Here is a 13442-nt window from a genome sequence, read left to right on the forward strand (position 1 = left end):
TTGACTTTGGTTTTAATCGTGAGCTACTTGAATGGCTACCTGCTGTTGTGGTAACTTTAATGCCTGGTGAAAGCTACCATTGCAGTAACTGAGGCAAGTGCTTTCCTTTTTGTCCCTTGTCCTTAAGAGAGTACTCCTTTACCAGATTCAGTGACTAAATCTTAACGCTAGATAAAACAAACGTAACAAAGCCTTGCACATATTTTTAATTTGCAGCATCCAATTTTTAGTATTATCCTTTAGAGGAATATTTAAAATTCAGTTGGAAACTTCATAAGTAGGCTTCAGCTAATACTGTAATTCTGTGTAGTTTTCCTCCTAATCTCACAATTCATATTTATGAATTGGATTCTGTATTTTCAGCAGGAAAAAAACATTTTAGACAATTAAAAAGATTGAGTATATTACTTAATTTTCATCAGGTAATTTAGTTTCGTTCTTGACTTCTTTACTTCTTAAATTGGATAAACGTGTCATGCCACCTTAATTCACAGGCATTTGAATTAAAAATTCTTTAGCACCAATTTTATGATTTGCTTCAGAGGACTTCCCTTCTTAAAAAAATATGGATTCAAACTAATAATGAAATTGCTTTTTCCAGAAGCTCAAAAACCAGATCACTAGCTCTGATAGATTCATATGTTCAAACTATCAATATTTCTGAAACCAAAGGGCTGATTTTAGATAGATATACTATGCCCAGTATGGTTGTAATACATACTTACACATCCTGTGAAAGCACTGTCATCTCTCTCTTCTCTGCCCGCAGTTTTGATAAATTGGCTTTTTGTGGGGTATCAGTTAAAGGCCAAACACAGATTATCTTTTCATCCCTGCTCTGTGTTGTGTTACTGTGAAATGGAGGCTTTTTATGTTTTCAGTATTTTCTATATCATTTGAAGGATTGGAAGCCTACTGAGTGCACTGATCTTTATATCGTTTCTCCTGTGTGTAGTGTTGGTGGCTTACATAATCATTCTCCTTTGCCACTGGAGGAACATTGTATTCTTTTGAGCTAACCAAAGTTTTGTTCCATAAAGTCACTTGCAGTTGAATTTAGTATGGTTTCTGTCCTCAAATTAGAAAAGGAACACAGCATCCATTCCCAAACAGTGGAATCGGTCAGAGCTGCCAAGAATTATGTCTTTCTGGAGCCAGTTCCTGTAATCTAGTCTATAGATCAAGAACAGTGTTGAGAAAATATTATTTTCAGACTTTTAAGTTATTTCTTGCGCTGTTTAAGAAAGGAAAATGTGGATATCTTCTGGAACATCTAACTTTCAAAATTTACTTTTTCAGTTCTCCAGAAGTAATGTACACTGTGTAATAGACTTGCAAATAGCAATACTCAGAGAAGTATTTGTTCTTTTTAGTTTTTGTCCTTAAAAAAGAAAACAGTAATTAATTTGCTGTTACCTTTCTAGATGTTTGCAGGAGACAGAAATAAGTCTATGGCTTTTTTAAACTACTCCTTGCTAAAGAGTAGAAGTAATTACAATTCCTATATACTGTTCAGTAGTGACACACTATAAACTGCATGATTTTCACTAATATTATAATTAATGCAAAGGATCTTTTTAGATTGTTCTGATCTTATTTAGGACTGTGTATCTTCTTAATCTCTTTTCCCCATTATCCTCTCCTTTTGTTTCTTTATGCTTCTGTCCTTTATAACCATCTCTTGTTTTTATTTTAAGTGTCTAGCTTTCACTTTTCCCTTGTTTTAATAGTATTTTGGTACTTTGTAATGTTTGCATACTCCTTTTACACTTAGTTGATAAAAACTGTCACTGTCAGATAACATTTATTATGTGTCTGTTACCACCTGGCTTTATGCCAGTTTCTATCCAGAGCAAGTTCTTCAGGAGCATATCCATCCCAAACTATTTCCACTTATTTAAAAAAATTTTAGAAATTTTCCATGATCTCTGAAGATTTTATAATAAATTTACTCAGCAGAGTCCATTATAAATGCTGTTATTTTTTAACTTTGTATGTTTATAGACAGGCACATATGTTTGATTAGTAATTGAATGAATGTGTGTTTAAAAGAAGTCATAAGGATCTTGTAGGATAAAGGAGAGTAATCAGATTAGAGTTTCCATATCCTACAGATGCGATTTGGTTTTGATTTTTGTACCCTCCTATCTCAAATTATCATTAAGTTATTAAAGTTATACCATAAATTCAGCTATGTTTTATTTTATGAGAAAAAAACTTTTACTATTGATTCAATCATTATTAATGAATAAACATAAGATTATTCAAAATGAAATAGTGTGTCACTGCAGATACAGAGTATGTAGGCTTTAGTTTGTTTGGGTCGATTTCTTGTCTTGCATAACCGTGTCCTCCACTGATGTTAGTGGGTCACGTATTTATGTTTGTTCTATAGCATAGTAAATGTATTGTTATGAATTAATTCATACAGTCTCTTAAGACAAGTTGCAATATATATTTGTGATGAAGAATGCTAATTTCATTAATTTTATTGTATTTTAATATTTTTCTCGGTTGAGTGAATTTTGGCTGATTTGACAAATATATATCCTTTGGGTTGTCATAAAAATCATAATGTAAGGTCTTTTGTTTTGAATATCCATATTTTATGCACTTCATCAATCATCAAAAGTTTTATTTAATTTTTTTTTTACTTTTACATTTGAATGTTACTTCTCAGTTTTCATTAGAATTATAAATTATATACAATATATATCCATTTTATTTTCTTTAATATAAATATAAAAGTTAAATCATAAATGAAGTTATCCCTATTTAATATTTTGCTCAGTAACTGCCCTGTCATTTTATCATATCAAATAATAAAACCCAGCCATTTTCAATGGAAATGGAAAACAAAATATATTTTCTACATCCTTTATTGAACTTGTTTTAAGTTCTGTTTTAAATGCGTAACATTTTAAAATGTATTATTCCCATCTTTGCATTTAATTGATGTATTTCAGTATACTCATCCTTTCCTAAAAATAAAGAATATAGCTGTATATAAAGATAGTCTGAGCAGACTCAACACTAACGATTTATTTTATCCTCATTTTCCCACCATGCCCTTCCTTTATTGATTCTAAGAAGGTATAATATTGCTCTTCACTGAGCAGTAATTTTAGGACCAGTGGTTTATAAAAAAGAATTGTTCCACGTCAGTAACACTGAATTTCCTTTTTACTGGATGTAGTCAGGTTTACGCATTAATAGAGCAAGTATGTTTCCTGAAAGTGGTTAAATAGACCAAGTTGGACAGGGGAGGTGGTGTCTTAATGTGGAAGGTTTCCTATGGCAAAAATATTTGTGTGATATGTTTCTCCCTAAGGTATTTCAGGAGGTCAGTATTTAATCTTGATGAATTATCATAATTAAAAAAAATTAATCAAGCTAAGGCATCTTAATGAAATGTGCAACTACTACAGTATCTTTGAGTAGTCAGTTTGGAGACACAGTATTAGTACACCCTAATGCATTTTAATAAGGGAAGAGGGAGAATCACAGACATTAATCTGGGCACTTTACTAAATTCAGGCAACATACTTCAAAACCTACATACAAAATCTAAAATAGTATTTTATGGTTTGTAATTATTAGAATACTATTTACCAGCAAGAATCTTATATACCATACTTCTAACTGCATAATCCATTTCTTTAAACTTCTTGGAGGGAGGATTTTTTTCTCCTATAACTCTACTAATCAGGTTTGTTTTATGAAAGCATTTACCTTTTATGGGGTCTGTGGAATCAAGGTATTTGCTTTGAATGCTTGGTATGATTGTTGTTGCATGCTAGCTTGCTTTTGTGTAAATTGATGATGGTAGACAATGTCATAATAAGCTAACCATAATTCTTTCTTCCTTTTTTCTCCTTGCCTACTGTGCTTGCTTTTTCCTTGTATGTATTTTGCTTACTTTTTTTTAATAGACTTTGTATTACAAGTTTGAGATATGTGATATAGAGAATTTAATAAGAATTTTATAATATAAAGTATATATAAATGTAAATAAGTAAATTTACTGATTATTAGTGGGGAAGAAAGGTACTACCTTAGCGTACCCTTCAAAGTAACTATTGGGGTAAAGGGGGAGGCTTATATATTCCTGAAAAGGAGGCAGATATTTTATAGTTAAGATAGATTTTTCTAGAAACAGAAAATTTAATAGAAAGAAATTGAAACGTACTGAGATGCATAATTATATATTTCTTCTTACATCTTTGAAAAATGTAACAATATCAGTATTCATTAGCTTTGACCTGAGCTTCAAAATTGAGTTGCCATGTTTATAAATATATTTCCCTGTTGTTATGCTTACCTAATTTTAGTCAGCTTAATAATGAGTTTGCATAAGATAAATGGGGATGATACACCTATGCATGCATTTGTGTCTATAGCCTACCTATTTAAAGTAAAACTTGATAAGAATGCTGAGTGACTTGGGAAAGGCAAGAGTATGTACACCATGCATTAGTGAAGGGTTTCATTATTTATTCAGGTACACTAAGTGAAGCAACATGCCAACATATTTGTATTGCCTCCTTAATCTACTAAAATGATTGATCCATGTTCTTTTATGTAACTTTAGTATCTTTTCTCCTGCTAGGTTTTCCTGTTGTGTTTCTCTTTATCCAAAGTAGTGCAGCTCTTATTCTTCTTATATTTAGCATCTATTACTAATTCAGTCTTAGACTGTCAATTTATTTTAATCTTTTTTCTTTTTTCCTTGCACTTTTTTTTTTCTTCCGATGCTTAAAATAGAAGTGGAGCAAAAAGGTAAATAACGTATACAGTTTGAACCCCAGCTCCCTGTTATGTGCCTTATGGATGTTACCTTCTCCCTTCCCTTCCCCTACAACACTCCTGACATTAATATATAATTAGCAGGATCTCATAAATGCACGTCATAAAGAAGTCGACTGTTTACAGTGAAATTATATGACTGCTAAATCTGGTGCCGGGGTAAAATTTCTGAAGTCGGCGAGGGGGAGCTGTCCTTTCTCTGTTTCTTTTCACTCTTTATCTCTTTTTCTGATACCCTTGGATATTTTATTATTAAAGTGTCATCTTGCCTGGCTTCCAGAACCCTCTCCATAGCATGCCATGGTTACAGGGTCTCCTGGTCGTTTCATCACTCCTTTCCTCGTATTTACTTTTCTCTGCTTCTAATTGCATTTTCCGAATATTTATGTTCCTTCAATTGAAGCACTTTTGTTTTCAGTCTAAGTTCCATAGACGTTCTAAATAAGCCTTCACATTGGGTTTGTTTTATTTGCTTAATTTTGATGTTCTGCTTTTGGGGGCTTATAAGTGGGCTAAGGAAGGGAGGGTACAAAGTTTGGTCTAAAAGTACTTTGTTCACCCTTATGTACAAAGCTCAGAGTTTTAAAGCATAAATTACCGAATTATAAGGTAAAAACACATAGCAAAAATGTAAATTGTTAGCTCAATCATGAATGATCCTAAACTTAGGTTTGTATTTGTGAAAATAAACCCCAGCTGCTTTGTATGCTGGTACATCAATTATGGTAACTTAAGGAAAGAAAGGTAGTACTTGTGTTAAGTATAATTTCTGGTAAAATTGAATGCTAATAGAGTGAATTTTTCTCTTTTGATCTATGATCATTAAAACTTGGTATGCCTGTATAGTCTTCTAACTTTGCTTAATTCTTGTTTTTTCTCTGTGACTGTTAGTTTTTGTGTGCCCTGGGACCTTGAAAGCAATTGTGGATTCACCATGTATATATGAAGCTGAACAAAAGGCAGGTGCTTGGTGCAAGGACCCTCTTCAGGCTGCAGATAAAATTTATTTCATGCCCTGGACTCCATATCGTACTGATACTTTAATAGAATATGCTTCTTTAGAAGATTTCCAAAACAGTCGCCAAACAACAACATACAAACTTCCAAATCGAGTAGATGGTACTGGATTTGTGGTATATGATGGTGCTGTCTTCTTTAACAAAGAAAGAACAAGGAATATTGTGAAATTTGACTTGAGGACTAGAATTAAGAGTGGAGAGGCCATAATTAACTATGCTAACTATCATGATACCTCACCATATAGATGGGGAGGAAAAACTGATATTGACCTAGCAGTTGATGAAAATGGCTTATGGGTCATTTATGCCACTGAACAGAACAATGGAATGATAGTTATTAGCCAACTGAATCCATACACTCTTCGCTTTGAAGCAACGTGGGAGACTGTGTATGACAAGCGAGCTGCATCAAATGCTTTTATGATCTGTGGAGTCCTTTATGTGGTCAGGTCAGTTTATCAAGACAATGAGAGTGAAACAGGCAAGAATGCAATTGATTATATTTACAATACCCGATTAAACCGAGGAGAATATGTAGATGTTCCCTTCCCCAACCAGTATCAGTATATTGCTGCAGTGGATTACAATCCAAGAGATAACCAACTCTACGTGTGGAACAATAACTTCATTTTACGATATTCTCTGGAGTTTGGTCCACCTGATCCTGCCCAAGGTAAGAATGTTTGCTTGCTAATGCTTATATCTTTTATGAACAGTTTATTTTTAAGACTTCTTAATTTTTTTCCTATTTATTTTCTTTCCCTTTTCATAGTTCAAGGGCAAATGATAATATTGTGGCATTTCAAATTGTCACATACTGTGTACATTTTAGCCTTATATTGGTCCATTTTCTTTTTCTGAATTTCTTCGTTTAGACGTTGGTTTCAAAAAATTGTAGCATCCTTGGTCAGTTTAGATTTTCATTGCTAAAAATGTAATGCCAACTACAAACCTGTTAGCTTTGTGTGTTTTTTCTACCTGACTTCTGAATTGATTATGTGCAGACCTTTTAACTTCTTGGCGCCAGTGGTTAAAGGAAATTTTTGTTAGAAAGTCCCAGGAGAATTGCTAGGCTTGATGTACAATGCCAGGCATAAGTATTCTGAAGTTTTGGCCTCTGCTCTCTGGGTAGGAGAAGGAGTCATCTAACATCTTGCTAGATCATCATGTAAAATAACACATTTTTACTTCCCAATAAATTTGTGACTGTTTTAGGTCAGTATTTCTGTGACTTTAACTGTTACACATGGACTAAGCATTAAATGATCCCAAGTGTTGATTTATGAAGACAAATCCACTAGCATTTTTTGATTTGTGTTCTCTTCAGGTATCTTTATGTAGGATCATTACTTTATAAATCTTTGGAAATATATTTTAGTTTAGCAAGTTAATTCAGTTCTGCAGTGAACAGTTTTTGAGGGTAAATGAAGTTTTGGATATTTCATTAAAGCAAGATTACCTCATACTCATATGAGGTAGAAGATAGAAGAATGACCTCTTAATATATTATTATAGAGCTTGCACTTATTATGTCTTTTCTATTTGAGCAATATTATTTGTGTTTTAAAGATCTGAATTATTTCAATTTTCTGAGTTAATTAGAATTATCATATTATTGAGTTACTTCAAAATTGTAGGAGCCAGAATGTTCCTTGGAGTGACTAAATCAGTCTCTTCAACAAGGTGGAACATAAATTAACGTCTTTTTCTTCTGTTAAAGTAGTGTACATTCACACACTTAAACACAATTACATACACCCACACATAGTTTAGGGTATAATGTTACTAAGTTCTAAATATTGTCATAGGGTTAGGACCTCAAAAGCAGAAGCCTTTTGTAATTGAATTTCTAATTTGAGTTATAGAATACAAAAATATGTGATTTTTCTTCTTAACTTAAGGGCAATAATGACATATGACTTAGTATAAGCCCCCTTTTTCTCTAATTCATGTATGTCTAGAATTTGTTGGGTGAAAATTGCAGCAGTGTCCCATTGTTAAATTTTCAACAATGAAATCTGTTAAGACATAAAAATCTTTGTTGATAGTCATAGTATTCTTTATTTTTAAATTCAGACCTATCTTTTTTCTCTTGAGGCTAGCAATTTGGGATGGTTCCTATATCTCAGTTGCTTTTCTAAACGCTAGTACTATGCTTCTCCTTTATCCTATAGGTTTGTAAAAGGCAGAAGGTCAGTAATTGACAAAATTTGACACTGTGGAGATACATGTGTTAATCTTTTTTGTAACCTGTATTACCCTCACAGCTGTTAAATTTATCTTGGGTAGCAGTAAATCTCTTTCCCTCCATTAGAAAAAAATAGAAAATAAATTTTAAAAATGTAAATTCATAATCAGGCAGCACCTAAAGTTGAGTACAGATGCAGCTCAACAAGGAATCATTGCCTCCCTGATTGTCACAGAGTACTTCATAAAATACAAGATGAGTAAAAATGTCATTTTCCACATGTGGCTTATGTTCTAGTAAATAACTTGATCCATTTCAGATGAAAGAATCTTTGATAATTTGGATGCTTTTTGGAAAAAAGTTACCAGCTTCGAAAATGAGAAACTTAGCCATATGTGGTAACTGCATTCCTACAGCTGTGTTGTGTTATCCAAAATAGTTAACCATTCTTATATATTCTCAGAAAGTGAAAATTTGTATTGACCCCTTATTAAACCCTTAGTGGTAAAAAGTTTTATCTGACCTAAATTTCTTGCTGATGTTTGAATTGTATTCTCTTATTCACGTGCTCTTTATAATTTACCTTCAAATGCTTTTAGAGAGACTCCTGCCTCGCTCATCTAAGATATGTGCTGTTATCTAACTGCATGTAGATGGGGCATTGCAGAACTATTGTGGCTCATACATTTAGGTCAAACCAGTAAGCCACTGTCAGCAAGTCTTATGTACTGGCTTTGCTACCATGTATATAGCTGAACTGTACATTGTGCTGTAAAATGGATAATTTTTCATTGTGGACTGTTTCACTGTATTAGCTTCAATACTTTTCCCCATTTATAAATCCAAGCCTTTCATTCCTAACAGCACAAGTACATTATTGCTTGGCCTTGATAATGTTTTCAAATACATCTTTCTTTTTTTCTTTAAATTTTTAGCTTTTTGTGATCTCGGCATAGTTAATTTGCTCCATTTCCTTGAACTAGGTCTGTTTTTCCTCTTTTACTTTTTTTCTCTATAAAATGGGCTTAGAAAAATCCCATTTCAGTCATATATTAAGATATATCATATATATCTTTTCTATGTCTTAATCTGAATTGATTTATATATATACTTAATCTGTCTTCAGATTTGATATCCCAAACATTATCGAAAAATATTGTGTCTTGAGTGTTGACAGTTTCTGAATATCTGTCTTAGAGTAATAATGAAGTATGACACTTAAACAACATGTGGGAAATTTTTTATCAAGAGAGCCAGTTAGGTCTATTACTTAGGAAGTGTTCAGTGTAGAATACATATTTCTTAAAACATCTTCCCACTGATAATGCATGCTAATTAAAAGATGATCAGTGTTTGTAGACATCGAATAAGGGTAAATTTAATAAATCTGCAGTTTTTGCCTTACCAGGCTACAGACTCACTCTAACTGGAGTTCATTCAGTGAATAATGGGTGAGTTTTGGGACTTGGAAGAGGGAAATAACAACCCATATTGTCCTTAAAATCTTTTCACACAGGAAAAAGCTGGCGATAATTAGCAAGTTCTTAGTAAATACTGTCGTAGTAAATTGAATCATTCTGTATGTGTTTGTTGAAATTTTCATGGGTACCTATTAAATATGTTTATTAGCATTATTGGCACCGTTTCTACATCTCTGTACTCAAATAATAAATGGTAGGTAGAATGTTAAGTCATTTAATCTGTGTGTTTGATATGGCCCCTGATAATTTTGGGACAGGCTCTGTAAAGTAGGGTTTAGATTTATGACATAAGTCTATTGTGAGTTGCCATGTTTTCTGTTACCATTTATAGGATATTCTTGAGTTTTGAGCCTTTTGCCACATACGGTTCCTTACGAAACTTTTTATTGCTTCAGTATCTTATGTTCCCACATTTTTTCTTCTTTTAAAGATTTATGCAGAACACAGTGTCAGTTAAATGCTCCAAAATAAGGGCAAATTGCTTAGTAGGGTGCCATACTTTCCCAGAGTCTCTGAAAATCTTTTATCTAGAAAAGTAAGATCATAACATTTAAGAGTATGGACAAGTGAACCTGAACAAATTGCTTAACCTCCTCCATGGCTCAGTCTTCTCTTCTGTAAAAGGAAGATAATCATAGTGCCTACTTCATGGGGTTGTGATAAGGATTAAATAAGATGATCTGATGATCCATGAATGGTGATTAGCACAGCATCTGGTACATAAATGCTGAATAAAGTGTAAGCTTTTATCATCATGGGGTGCCCTGTTGTGACCTGTCTTCACCTAGGGAAAGAAATATTAATTTTTAGAAATACCTCTTCATTTCTAGCTTCAACATTAGAAAAAAATGCTTTCCTTGAAGTTGTTAAGCTTTGGCCTTGCAAAATCTTATAGTTGCCCTCCTAAAGGGTTTCATTTTGCCACTTAAAGTTGACGTTCATGTTTATTTTCATGGTACCCCAATATTTCATTGGTTTACCTTTGAAGAATGTGTTGCTTCCCTTTAAACTTCTTTTGATGAACAAAAGGTAAAAAGGTATGAAATTTTATTATCAATGACACATGCAAATATGGTATAGAATGTTGCATGAAATTTTGTGCATTTAATAAAAGTCATTTTATTGCCTACCTTCACTCACTTATTATGAATCTTTACTGATGCTCAGCAAACAGATCACTAATTGTAGTATTGTTAATACATATTTCAGTGATTAAATATGTACTAATTAGCACAGTGTCAAGGGATACATCAGAAGGTGTAGCACTAAACCATTTTGCTCTGCCCTTTTCTCTTTGTTCCGGATCCCCCCCGCCCCCGGCTTTTAGATTTCATTCAGCAGCATTCACATGACACTTCTGCAAAAGATTGTGATGCTTTTGACAAATGTTAATTGAGAAAGCACTGAAAGCCTGGCTGCATTGTAATCAAAAGAAAATTACGAGGTTTAACAGGATGTCAGGGAAGCGCTTTACAGGAAAAGATAAACAGGTTTGAATAGGTTTCTGCAGCAGCTGGCTAGGCATGATGCTTGGCTAATGTACACAGGCTTCTCTCATATGGTCAGTAACTGATGCCCTGGAAATAAAACATTGCTTAAGAAGTTTCTCTTGTGATAGAATGAAAAAAGGGTGTAAAAAGTGTGTCTTGCACTTATTGATAACAAGAAGTTTCTCACTACTAAAGAACTAGGAACAAGTACACACTACTTTTTCTGATAAACTTAGCATACTCTGTCATAGAGTCAGAATTATGTAAACTATTTATGGACCAGAACTTAATATTATCAGTGATAATATGAACTTGTTTTCCAAGAAGTTTTAATGTTCTAATTTGTTTTTTATGTATAGCAAAGCCATAAATTAAGTTAATGTTTTATAAGATTATTTTAAAAAATAGTTATTTTTAGTTTGCTCTACTCAATTTAAATTTAAGGCATCATATTTACAAGGTCTTAAGAGCCAGTAATCTAAATGTTGATAAAACTATAGTGTGATCACCTAATAGATTTTAAATGGTGCCATTAAAGTTTTACTGACAGAATTTTTGTTGTTTTTTTTAAATTAAGTGTTAATGAGGGAAACATTAAGCTCCATTATTATTTTAACCTAGTGGATTCAACAGTTTAAAAGTAATGTTGGAAGTCCAAAATAACCTTAAATTTTTTTTATTTTAAAATTTCTACGCTTAAATCCACTTTTATATTTTTAAATCCTTTTATGCTCTCTGTTAAAGGTCAGTAGGATATGTAGGGTTGTTTTCAAATTAGGCATTATTTGATCGAACCCGTTATCTTGATATGAGATTGCATTGTAACCTCTGACCAGACGTAGTTTCTTTTTCATACCTGTCTTTTCAAAAGTAAAAATGTCGAAGCCTCAGATGTTTCCTTACTGAAATAGCACAAGCATGCCCAGCTTATCTTCTGTTTGGATCTAATCAGGCATGCTCAAAAATCTCTCAAGCAAGAATGGCTGCTGGGTGGAAAGATGTTACAGTATTTGTTTTCCTTCAAGATGCAGAGTGGGTGACTTGAAATTTTCTATTGTCCTAATTATATGTAATGGTTAGACTTTTGTTGATACTTTGAATTTTATTGTTTCAGAGTATGAATTTATATAAGAAACGGATTTTTCTAAATGTATTTGATATGACATAATGTATTTGATATGTACATTGAAATTTTCTATATGAAACTGCCCTTCATTTCCTGTTACATGATATATGATGAAATTGTACATAAAATTTATTATCAAATATTTCATTGAGAAGTAAGCCTAGCACAATTAGAGTCATAGAGCAAAATCTATGGTAAATCCTAAACTGCCATCGCTTAGCCAACAATATGAATAAATTGGAATAAATGAAGAGATTTATTCTTCCTCCCACCCTACGGATATTCTCATTAATTTCTCATTTTGTTGGTTTTGGGGTAGTTGGATGGGTAGGGTGTGTGTGTGTGTGTGTGTGTGTGCACGTGCGTACACGTTCACATATGAGTGCAAGTGTGTGTTTGAGATTAACATACTCATCTTTTTTCCGTAGTGCCTACCACAGCTGTGACAGTAACTTCTTCAGCTGAGATGTTCAAAACCACAGTATCAACCACAAGCCCTTCACAGAAAGGCCCCATGAGCACAACTGTAGCTGGATCTCAGGAAGGAAGCAAAGGGACAAAACCACCTCCAGCAGTTTCTACAACCAAAATTCCTCCTGTAACAAATATTTTTCCCCTGCCAGAGAGATTCTGTGAAGCATTAGACGCAAGGGGGATAAGGTGGCCTCAGACACAAAGGGGAATGATGGTTGAACGACCATGTCCCAAGGGAACGAGAGGTATTTCCTGTCAAATACTATATATACATTTTAAAACTTATTTTAGGGGCTTCCCTGGTGGCGCAGTGGTTGAGAGTCCGCCTGCCGATGCAGGGGACACGGGTTCGTGCCCCCGGTCCGGGAAGATCCCACGTGCCGCGGAGCGGCTGGGCCCGTGAGCCATGGCCGCTGAGCCTGTGTGTCCGGATCCTGTGCTCCGCAACGGGAGAGGCCACAACAGTGAAAGGCCTGGGTACAGCAAAAAAAAAACCAAACAAACAAAAACTTATTTTAAGTAGGTTCTGAACTACACAGAAGTGATTTTATTTGAGGAAAGAGATATTTACGATAGCTAACTTCATTGTTGTTTTTGTTACTTTGGTAATATAGCACATGTAGACAACTTAAAGGTTTTTAAACTGTAAAAGTCATTTAAGGTCAGGCACTGAATTAAATTCTCTCCCTCTTAAAGACCTAGGTCAAGCCTGAGATTTTTGCCCATGGATTCTCTAGTGAAGCTTCCTTACAGCTGTCTTTCTCATTGCAATGTATCATTTTGGATGAGTCCCAAGAAAATCAAGGGCTTTTTGTTTGTTTGCTGTAAATGTCTGATATTTCTGTGCTGACTTTATAT

The 13442-nt window shown here is 33.6% G+C and overlaps 1 protein-coding gene across 13 annotated transcripts in view; it reads left to right on the forward strand.

Moving 5' to 3' along the window:
* ADGRL2 (adhesion G protein-coupled receptor L2) overlaps positions 1–13442 on the forward strand; it is a 273598-nt gene that overhangs the window by 220595 nt on the left and 39561 nt on the right. For 12 of the 13 annotated variants that reach the window (XM_027114165.1, XM_027114166.1, XM_027114169.1 and 9 more), the window contains 2 exons: positions 5698–6498; positions 12539–12829. In XM_027114165.1, coding sequence (XP_026969966.1) covers positions 5698–6498; positions 12539–12829 — 1092 coding nt within the window. The remainder of the gene's footprint in view (positions 1–5697; positions 6499–12538; positions 12830–13442) is intronic. The other variant, XM_027114164.1, reaches the window with a different exon arrangement.

Source organism: Aethalodelphis obliquidens, unplaced genomic scaffold, assembly GCF_003676395.1.
Source record: "Aethalodelphis obliquidens isolate GAN/ISIS:26980383/991018 unplaced genomic scaffold, ASM367639v1 scaffold13, whole genome shotgun sequence".
Lineage (NCBI taxonomy): Eukaryota > Metazoa > Chordata > Mammalia > Artiodactyla > Delphinidae > Aethalodelphis > Aethalodelphis obliquidens.